General features: G+C 47.6%; 1 protein-coding gene across 1 annotated transcript; it reads right to left on the bottom strand.

The window, feature by feature from the left end:
- Positions 1-8,928: 8,928 nt before the first annotated feature.
- Positions 8,929-10,106, bottom strand: LOC140350810 (uncharacterized). The gene is made up of 2 exons (XM_072436326.1): positions 9,349-10,106; positions 8,929-9,064 (listed from the first exon to the last, which is right to left on the bottom strand). Exons 1-2 carry the CDS (start codon positions 10,104-10,106, stop codon positions 8,929-8,931), a joined length of 894 nt encoding a protein of 297 aa, XP_072292427.1.
- Positions 10,107-10,951: the final 845 nt, after the last annotated feature.

Here is a 10,951-nt window from a genome sequence, read left to right as displayed (position 1 = left end):
CCATCTATAAAAATCTGAATTCATCTTCATCTCCTATCAAGTTTAATACAATCTTTATAATTGATTGTTGTCAATCAAACAAAACCCTTAAAATTTGTTCTACAGAGCTCTCAAATACTAAAATTTAAAACCAGCTGAGTTTAGTTTTACTTATTTCATCAGTTCAGAGCGTCCTCTGAACTGCTTTCCATTCTCCTGTCTTGTTGACCCCCCTTATCTCCCCCTCTCTGCCACGTCATCTGAGCACCCTGGAAGTCTCCCTCCAAAATCCTCTTATGACTTTTCCTTTGTCTTTTTACAGTTTGGGGTGATAATTCTGGCATTATTTGGTCTCGGTCGTCTGAGAGAAATGCTACTTGCTTTACAGTCACGGTCAATGTCAAGCTTCTAGAGAAAATTCCTTATTAGATTCCTCCGGACATAAACGTGGTGTTTAAGATTCACCCGTGACTGCAAATTTTAGATCTCTCAGAATAACGCCTTGTGACCCTTGTAAGATTAATTGTGATTCATACTTGTTAGTTAATCACTTATTAATCCTCATTCACACATTCACACTTCTCTCTTACTTACTTCGCTCGTGCACAGCGCTTACATTCACTCATCTTTATGTCAGTAACAACTCGGCATAAGGCTTCATAACTTTCTTTCGGTGAGAAACTTAACTCGTGGTGAGCAATTTAACTCCTTTATGTGTGAAACTTATCTTCACAAAGCTAACCAATATTTTTCTTTTTAATAAGTAAATATTAAACTCCTGTATTTTATTTAATGAGTAAATATTAAACTCCTGTATTTTTTGTCAATGAGAAATATTAAACTCCTGTATTTTTTGTCAATGAGAAATATTAAACTCCTGTATTTTTGACTGAGAAATATTAAACTCCTGTATTTTTTGACTGAGAAATATTAAACTCCTGTATTTTTGACTGAGAAATATTAAACTCCTGTATTTTTTGACTGAGGAATATTAAACTCCTGTATTTTTTGTCAAATGAGAAATATTAAACTCCTGTATTTTTTGTCAATGAGAAATATCAAACTCCTGTATTTTTTGTCAATGAGAAATATTAAACTCCTGTATTTTTGACTGAGAAATATTAAACTCCTGTATTTTTTGTCAATGAGAAATATTAAACTCCTGTATTTTTTGACTGAGAAATATTAAACTCCTGTATTTTTGACTGAGAAATATTAAACTCCTCTTTATGCGAGTAACTAAACTCCTGCACAAAGCCTATGCATAAAACGTTTCATGGCTAAGTCTTTCACACACAAAGTTTTGTCTGACCTTCTTTGTCGCCTGTGTTCTCCTGCTGCTTCGAAACGACGCGCTCTCCTCGCGGAGACTGAGGTGCGATGGGCGGCCACGGGAAAAGTGGACTTCTTTCAGCTGTGCACAGACTTCACCGATTCACCCGTCAATCTCCGCGAAGGGGCAGCTTGTCGTCCGGCTCGATAGGACCAGAAAATGTCCTGGGAATGAGACATACACCGATGCTATTCCGTAACACATAGAGAACACAATTCAACCTAGAATATGAAACGACACAGAAACATCAGACATTTGTGTGGCATGCATGGGAGAAAACGCGGGGACTGTGTCAGCCAGGCCGTTGTAAGGAGCCTGGCTGACCCTCCTGCGTCTCACCCCCGCGTCTCACACCGTTTTTTCCCATGCTGGTTGGTTTTATTAGATATTCTGGAAAAGGCGGGTCACATTTCTCATTGGTCAGCCTCACATCAAGGCACTTGGTATTTTTCCGTAGAGATCAAGCCTTGGGTAAACATTACCCAGACTCCTCTGGGTTATCACCCCCCCTAGGGTAAACATCCTTTGGCCCATCTTTACGACCCCTTCACAAACAAATGCTGTCACACACCTGTTCTTCTCTTAGACTAATGATGCAGATAAAATATCACTATTATGCAGATAAAATACATCACAGAAATATACTCATATATTCACATTTTATCACAGCAAAGCAGCCACCTGTGTAAAACACTTTTAATATTACTACACAATTACTACAGGCAAAACAAGTGGAACATATTCTACACATTGTAAACATGTATTTTATTACAGTTTTAAAGTCTATTCCCCTGTGAAAATATAATAAATTAACCTGCTAAACAGTCCAGACTGTTAAAAAAGAACATTCATCATTACTGGCCCTTTCCACCGGTCTGCTATTATTATTTGGTCTTAAGGGAAAAAAGGTGGTGGACTAATGTGCGAAAACGCGAAACAGTAAACGTGCAATAAAGTACACATAAAGTACACATACAGTACAACAAGTTTCCATGTGAACATTCATAAAATGGACTGTATTAGATCTGGTTTAGTTCTTTTCACTTCTCTCTCTTTTAGCCCCTTAAAAAATGAATAAAAATGCATCGCACACTCAAGTGGTCGATGTCCAAAATGTTTATATTTGACTTCCTGACCTTTTGACCTCTGAACCGCTCTTGACCTCTGAAGTCTCTAATCTTCTGATCAGACGTTGGAAGCTCTGAAAACCTCCAGGAAGAGCTTTGTCTGATTGTGGAACGTAATGGAAAGTGCACGGCCGTCTCCACAACAAATGGTGATTCATTTTTCATCCATGACGACCGTATTTTCCAGACTATAAGTTGCACCTTTAGTCATAGTTTTGGCCGGAGCGACTTATATGTGATTTTATTTGTTATTTTCACACTGGCAACCACAAGAGGGCGCTCTAGGCTCTAAGCGACGCAGAAGAAGAATCTGCACTTCCTCTTCCTCTGGAGTTTGTGGAGTTGTTTAGAAGTGACACAGAGGAAGAAGAATTCAATGGATTTAGTGATTTGGGGTAAAACTGATGCTTTGGTAAACTTGTTAGCATGTTCTTTATGCTATAGTTATCTGAATAACTGTTCATATGTTACGTTAACATACCAGACACTTACCACAGTTCTGTCTGTGCCTCATGTAGCTGAAGGTGTTAGCGTTAGCATACGTCATGTAGCTGAAGGTGTTAGCGTTAGCATACGTCATGTAGCTGAAGGTGTTAGCGTTAGCATACGTCATGTAGCTGAAGGTGTTAGCGTTAGCATACGTCATGTAGCTGAAGGTTAGCATACGTACACCTATTCACTATGTTCTCTAATCTGTTATTATTTTGAATTGCATTTCAAGATTAAATGTCTGTTCTTGGTCTTGGATTTTGTCAAATAAATTTCACCCAAAAATGCGACTTATATATGTTTTTTTTTCTTCTCTATAATGCATTTTTTTGGCTGGTGCAACTTATAGTCCAGAAAACACGGTATTTGTCTCTTACAGTGGATATTTTATTGTTGTTGTTAAGGAAGCCCATTAAAAACACTGAATAAATGAATAACGGGAACAAGTGCTGACAAACCCTGTGTTGGATTCCCGGATGGGTTCTTTCTCTGTGGAATTTGCATGTTCTCTCTGTGTCCGCTGTGTGCTTTGGTTTCACCTCCAAAACATATGAATACAATTGAGTTTATTCAGATTTTTTTAACAGGCTCCATGTGCAAACGCTTTCATCTCATTTAGCCAAGTTAGTTTCTCAGTCCACGGGCAGGTTACAGAAGTACTACATCAGAAAGGACCATGTACAATACACGTATACAATAATACAAAATACAATGACCTGACTGAGCCCTTTTGTACTTGGCTCTGCTCAGCCCTGCGTTTGATTTGGTGTTTCCTCCTCAGACTCGCTCCTTTTTCACTCCCTTTTGGGCCGAGTTGAGCCTAAATGTGGAGTTCACAGGACGTGGGAGTCATGTTTCTCTTGAGCGACTCCAGTGTGAAGAAACAAGAGACAACTCCTCCTTATAAACTCTTGACCCCAGGGACCGGCCTCCTGCTGGTGCCAGAGTCAGGACTAAACATGGACCGGCCTCCTGCTGGTGCCAGAGTCAGGACTAAACATGGACCGGCCTCCTGCTGGTGCTAGAGTCAGGACTAAACATGGACCGGCCTCCTGCTGGTGCCAGAGTCAGGACTAAACATGGACCGGCCTCCTGCTGGTGCCAGAGTCAGGACTAAACATGGACCGGCCTCCTGCTGGTGCCAGAGTCAGGACTAAACATGGACCGGCCTCCTGCTGGTGCCAGAGTCAGGACTAAACATGGACCGGCCTCCTGCTGGTGCTAGAGTCAGGACTAAACATGGACCGGCCTCCTGCTGGTGCCAGAGTCAGGACTAAACATGGACCGGCCTCCTGCTGGTGCCAGAGTCAGGGCTAAACATGGACCGGCCTCCTGCTGGTGCCAGAGTCAGGACTAAACATGGACCGGCCTCCTGCTGGTGCCAGAGTCAGGACTAAACATGGACCGGCCTCCTGCTGGTGCCAGAGTCAGGGCTAAACATGGACCGGCCTCCTGCTGGTGCCAGAGTCAGGACTAAACATGGACCGGCCTCCTGCTGGTGCCAGAGTCAGGGCTAAACATGGACCGGCCTCCTGCTGGTGCCAGAGTCAGGACTAAACATGGACCGGCCTCCTGCTGGTGCCAGAGTCAGGACTAAACATGGACCGGCCTCCTGCTGGTGCCAGAGTCAGGACTAAACATGGACCGGCCTCCTGCTGGTGCCAGAGTCAGGACTAAACATGGACCGGCCTCCTGCTGGTGCCAGAGTCAGGGCTAAACATGGACCGGCCTCCTGCTGGTGCCAGAGTCAGGACTAAACATGGACCGGCCTCCTGCTGGTGCCAGAGTCAGGGCTAAACATGGACAGGCCTCCTGCTGGTGCCAGAGTCAGGACTAAACATGGACCGGCCTCCTGCTGGTGCCAGAGTCAGGACTAAACATGGACCGGCCTCCTGCTGGTGCCAGAGTCAGGGCTAAACATGGACCGGCCTCCTGCTGGTGCCAGAGTCAGGACTAAACATGGACCGGCCTCCTGCTGGTGCCCAGAGTCAGGACTTAACATGGACCGGCCTCCTGCTGGTGCCAGAGTCAGGGCTAAACATGGACCGGCCTCCTGCTGGTGCTAGAGTCAGGACTAAACATGGACCGGCCTCCTGCTGGTGCCAGAGTCAGGACTAAACATGGACCGGCCTCCTGCTGGTGCCAGAGTCAGGACTAAACATGGACCGGCCTCCTGCTGGTGCCAGAGTCAGGACTAAACATGGACCGGCCTCCTGCTGGTGCCAGAGTCAGGACTAAACATGGACCGGCCTCCTGCTGGTGCTAGAGTCAGGACTAAACATGGACCGGCCTCCTGCTGGTGCCAGAGTCAGGACTAAACATGGACCGGCCTCCTGCTGGTGCCAGAGTCAGGACTAAACATGGACCGGCCTCCTGCTGGTGCCAGAGTCAGGACTAAACATGGACCGGCCTCCTGCTGGTGCCAGAGTCAGGACTAAACATGGACCGGCCTCCTGCTGGTGCTAGAGTCAGGACTAAACATGGACCGGCCTCCTGCTGGTGCCAGAGTCAGGACTAAACATGGACCGGCCTCCTGCTGGTGCCAGAGTCAGGACTAAACATGGACCGGCCTCCTGCTGGTGCCAGAGTCAGGACTAAACATGGACCGGCCTCCTGCTGGTGCCAGAGTCAGGACTAAACATGGACCGGCCTCCTGCTGGTGCCAGAGTCAGGACTAAACATGGACCGGCCTCCTGCTGGTGCCAGAGTCAGGACTAAACATGGACCGGCCTCCTGCTGGTGCCAGAGTCAGGGCTAAACATGGACCGGCCTCCTGCTGGTGCCAGAGTCAGGACTAAACATGGACCGGCCTCCTGCTGGTGCCAGAGTCAGGACTAAACATGGACCGGCCTCCTGCTGGTGCCAGAGTCAGGGCTAAACATGGACCGGCCTCCTGCTGGTGCCAGAGTCAGGGCTAAACATGGACCGGCCTCCTGCTGGTGCCAGAGTCAGGGCTAAACATGGACCGGCCTCCTGCTGGTGCCAGAGTCAGGGCTAAACATGGACCGGCCTCCTGCTGGTGCCAGAGTCAGGACTAAACATGGACCGGCCTCCTGCTGGTGCCAGAGTCAGGACTAAACATGGACCGGCCTCCTGCTGGTGCCAGAGTCAGGACTAAACATGGACCGGCCTCCTGCTGGTGCCAGAGTCAGGACTAAACATGGACCGGCCTCCTGCTGGTGCCAGAGTCAGGGCTAAACATGGACCGGCCTCCTGCTGGTGCCAGAGTCAGGACTAAACATGGACCGGCCTCCTGCTGGTGCCAGAGTCAGGGCTAAACATGGACCGGCCTCCTGCTGGTGCCAGAGTCAGGACTAAACATGGACCGGCCTCCTGCTGGTGCCAGAGTCAGGACTAAACATGGACCGGCCTCCTGCTGGTGCCAGAGTCAGGGCTAAACATGGACCGGCCTCCTGCTGGTGCCAGAGTCAGGACTAAACATGGACCGGCCTCCTGCTGGTGCCAGAGTCAGGGCTAAACATGGACCGGCCTCCTGCTGGTGCCAGAGTCAGGGCTAAACATGGACCGGCCTCCTGCTGGTGCCAGAGTCAGGACTAAACATGGACCGGCCTCCTGCTGGTGCCAGAGTCAGGGCTAAACATGGACCGGCCTCCTGCTGGTGCCAGAGTCAGGACTAAACATGGACCGGCCTCCTGCTGGTGCCAGAGTCAGGACTAAACATGGACCGGCCTCCTGCTGGTGCCAGAGTCAGGACTAAACATGGACCGGCCTCCTGCTGGTGCCAGAGTCAGGACTAAACATGGACCGGCCTCCTGCTGGTGCCAGAGTCAGGACTAAACATGGACCGGCCTCCTGCTGGTGCCAGAGTCAGGACTAAACATGGACTGGCCTCCTGCTGGTGCCAGAGTCAGGACTAAACATGGACCGGCCTCCTGCTGGTGCCAGAGTCAGGACTAAACATGGACCGGCCTCCTGCTGGTGCCAGAGTCAGGACTAAACATGGACCGGCCTCCTGCTGGTGCCAGAGTCAGGGCTAAACATGGACCGGCCTCCTGCTGGTGCCAGAGTCAGGACTAAACATGGACCGGCCTCCTGCTGGTGCCAGAGTCAGGACTAAACATGGACCGGCCTCCTGCTGGTGCCAGAGTCAGGACTAAACATGGACCGGCCTCCTGCTGGTGCCAGAGTCAGGACTAAACATGGACCGGCCTCCTGCTGGTGCCAGAGTCAGGACTAAACATGGACCGGCCTCCTGCTGGTGCCAGAGTCAGGACTAAACATGGACCGGCCTCCTGCTGGTGCCAGAGTCAGGACTAAACATGGACTGGCCTCCTGCTGGTGCCAGAGTCAGGACTAAACATGGACCGGCCTCCTGCTGGTGCCAGAGTCAGGACTAAACATGGACCGGCCTCCTGCTGGTGCCAGAGTCAGGACTAAACATGGACCGGCCTCCTGCTGGTGCCAGAGTCAGGACTAAACATGGACCGGCCTCCTGCTGGTGCCAGAGTCAGGACTAAACATGGACCGGCCTCCTGCTGGTGCCAGAGTCAGGACTAAACATGGACTGGCCTCCTGCTGGTGCCAGAGTCAGGACTAAACATGGACCGGCCTCCTGCTGGTGCCAGAGTCAGGACTAAACATGGACCGGCCTCCTGCTGGTGCCAGAGTCAGGACTAAACATGGACCGGCCTCCTGCTGGTGCCAGAGTCAGGGCTAAACATGGACCGGCCTCCTGCTGGTGCCAGAGTCAGGACTAAACATGGACCGGCCTCCTGCTGGTGCCAGAGTCAGGACTAAACATGGACCGGCCTCCTGCTGGTGCCAGAGTCAGGACTAAACATGGACCGGCCTCCTGCTGGTGCCAGAGTCAGGGCTAAACATGGACCGGCCTCCTGCTGGTGCCAGAGTCAGGGCTAAACATGGACCGGCCTCCTGCTGGTGCCAGAGTCAGGACTAAACATGGACCGGCCTCCTGCTGGTGTGCAGACGACAGGAGGAGAATCTTATAGTGATAGAGTCTTATGATCTGCACAATGAACTCTAACTCAGTAAAAGCTGTGTGCGCAGGTCTATGTAGTTCTTTTTATTTTTCCCTTTCTTGCTCTTCAGAGTGTGTTGACATCTTGTTTACAGCGATGACTGATGATGAGTAATGACTGAACACAAATCACCGTGACCTCTGGAGCGTGACCCTGCGTCACGGCCACACATGGCAGCTTCAGGACACCTGCATATTTAACCACACTTTCTTCACTTAAAAGCTCATTTGACAAATAATCTTTAATGTGTCACCTTTGACCTTTAGTATCTGCATTTGAAACTACATTCATGACATATATAAAAGGCTGAGGAACAGGCAAAGGCAGGACGTGTGCTCATGTTTACAGTTTACATTTACAGTAAAGAGCGCTGGGGGCCCTCTGGTGGTGGAAATAAGCATTACAGTTTGTCATCCAAAATTACAAACTCAATGAAAAAGTAACAAAAATATCAAATTGATTCATCTAATTTGAAATCTTTGTGTTTATGGTTGTTCACATTTTGTATGTTGATTAAATGGTTTTAATTTAACATGTATGTATAAAGTATGTACGCATGCAATACATTTAATACACTAAAATAGCACGTGAAAACCCCAGATAAAGTGTAAACTGTACATTCTATGAACTTTTGTCTATAATTTAGTTTTTTCTCTCATGTGCTGCAATCCGCTTGGCCCAGATCAGACTTGAAAAATACAGTTTGATCCCAGTTGTTTTTCAACCTGGTTAAATAAAGGTTAATACAATAAAATACACTGTATGTACTTGTCTGGGTAGGTCTTGGTGCTCTGGTTTACAGTAGGATAGTAGAACAAAGTAGTAGAACAAACACAGTAGGATGGTCCATGAGGCATACCGTCCCGCTGAAGATCCAGGCTCAAGCTCTGGAGAATAATGACCTTAACTTGACCCCAAAGGCAGTTTAAATAGTGTGAGAGTGAAGCAGATGATAGAAATGACAAACAAGTCAATGATTGAACACGGCGTGGCTTCACAGTCATTTGCCGCGGTTTGTGGGAAAAGTGCAGCAGACTGATTGGCTTTTATCCAACTGCTGTTTGGGCAGTTCACTGGTGGTCTCAGACGCCGTGAGCGAGGGATGGTGTCGCTGGGATGGAGGAGTGGGAATAACGCTGAAGACCCAAGGCACATTCTAGTGAAAACACATCTCAAAGTTGGGTGTTCTTCTCAAAAACAGTCAATAACTGTTATTACACCTCACTCTAACCTTCAGGTCATGGATATTTGAAGGTTTTGTGGTGTTTGCAGTGATCTGATGTGATCATGTGACATTTGGGCAACTCCATCATAGTTATTGATCACGTGAACAGTATAAAAAGAAACACAAATCAAGATTATAAATGCTGGTGTTTTTTTAATTTTGCACTGTCGTCTCACATGCAAATCACAGTTTTACAGCGTGAAAAGGAGGAATCCTGAAAGTGACGAGTAGTTGTCTGAGTTGTCATAAACTAAGTGGTAACGAGGAAGCTTCATGTAGAGGACGTCTCCCTCCTCCATCTGGACGATCCTGGCACTTGAATAATGCGCCTGCTGGGATTCAGGACCCCAGTTGTACAGTAACCTCTCCTGGTTGTGGTACATACTTATGGCGGTGTTGGTATCACCATTGTATTTGAAACCAGTGAAGGTGAAGTAGTACACGATTTTGACAGGAGCAGTGAAGACGCCTGTCACTGAGTTATAAGCTTGGCCCATGTTGTAGAAGACCTTTTCATAGATCAGAGTAGTCTCCACGTTGAAAGGCCCCACGTCCCCATCGTCTGTGAGTGCAACAGAGAAGGCCACTTTGGGCTCCAGTTTGGCCTCCATCCTGGACACTCTGGACTCTGCTTCTGACAGCTGTGACCTCAGGACCTCCAGCTCAGACCGATGCTGCTGCTGGATGGAGTTTAGTTCCTCTTGAGTGGACTTCAGAAGCACGTTGTGTTGAGCCAGTTCGCCCCTCAGTATTTGCACGCCCAGACGCTGCTCGATCACCATGTCTCTCAGCTCCTTCAGCTCAGACAACAAGTAAATGAATATGTTTTTGCTTTGCTGCTCTTCCTTCTCATTTTCCTTAAAGTCGCCTGACCTTTGAGACTTTTGGTCGACCTCTTGCACGAATCTCTCAAGGAGAAACAGCAGCAGCACGAGCAACGCCGAGATCTTCATTTTGAGTTGTGTAGTGTCCGTTGGAGCAGAAGGCAGTTTAACAGTGAAGAGAGGTCGTCACGCAGAGGTGGGACGCGTGACTTAAGTTCCTCGTTGTGTCTGTAAAGTTAGACAAAGTGATCAGTATGTTCAGAGCCGTGTGTCTGAGGGGCCGTGTGTCTGAGGGGCCGTGTGTCTGAGGGCCCCGGTGCAGTGGAGCTGCTGTGAATGAGGCAACGGGGCAGAAACATTGAGGGGGGGAAATGAATATTCATCCAGCCTCGCAGACACAACACAGCTTCAGTCTGAGGGCAACAGGAGCGTGCAAAGTCACACAAACAATATAACTTTATCTAAAGGAACACACAAAGGCAACGATGACACTATTACCATCTATAATAAAGTTTATATACATCTGATTTATTATTCTAATTTTTGTAAGTGCCTATTTGTAGAAAACAGTTAGGTTTGTAGTGAAAATCTTTACATTTTGTAAATATATCTAAACAAAAGTCATTATGGACTGTTTGTAAAAGAAGTCTCAATGGGTTTTATCTGGTTAAATAAAAGTTAATAAGTAAATAATATTGGTATGCTTTTGTGTCTGTTGCTTTTACATGTGAATAATAAGCCATAACATACAATTCTTTTGATAGTTCGATAGTATATTAACTTATTAGAACTGCAGTCTTCATAAAGCATTTTTAATGCATTTAAAATGTAACACAAAGTGCTTTACAAAAAACAACACACCCACAGTAAACAACATGATGAGTGCAGGTGAACCAGGAAGCACCATCAGAGGAGCCGTCTGCACCAGGAGCAGAGAGTGTCCCACATCCACAGCCACAGGACACCAACATCTC

Source organism: Eucyclogobius newberryi, unplaced genomic scaffold, assembly GCF_026437365.1.
Source record: "Eucyclogobius newberryi isolate DKJ021-1_F unplaced genomic scaffold, fEucNew1.0.hap1 SCAF_8, whole genome shotgun sequence".
Taxonomy (NCBI): Eukaryota; Metazoa; Chordata; class Actinopteri; order Gobiiformes; family Gobiidae; genus Eucyclogobius; species Eucyclogobius newberryi.
Note: the sequence above shows the minus strand (reverse complement) of the source record. Positions and strands in the feature narration are given on the sequence as shown.

Excerpts from the sequence above, each read along its gene's own strand:
- LOC140350810 (XM_072436326.1), bottom strand. The coding sequence starts at position 10,106 with ATGAAGATCTCGGCGTTGCTCGTGCTGCTGCTGTTTCTCCTTGAGAGA. Across the intron at positions 9,065-9,348 it reads GGATTCCTCCTTTTCACGCT|CGTTATTCCCACTCCTCCAT; the intron begins GTAAAACTGTGA and ends TTGGGTCTTCAG.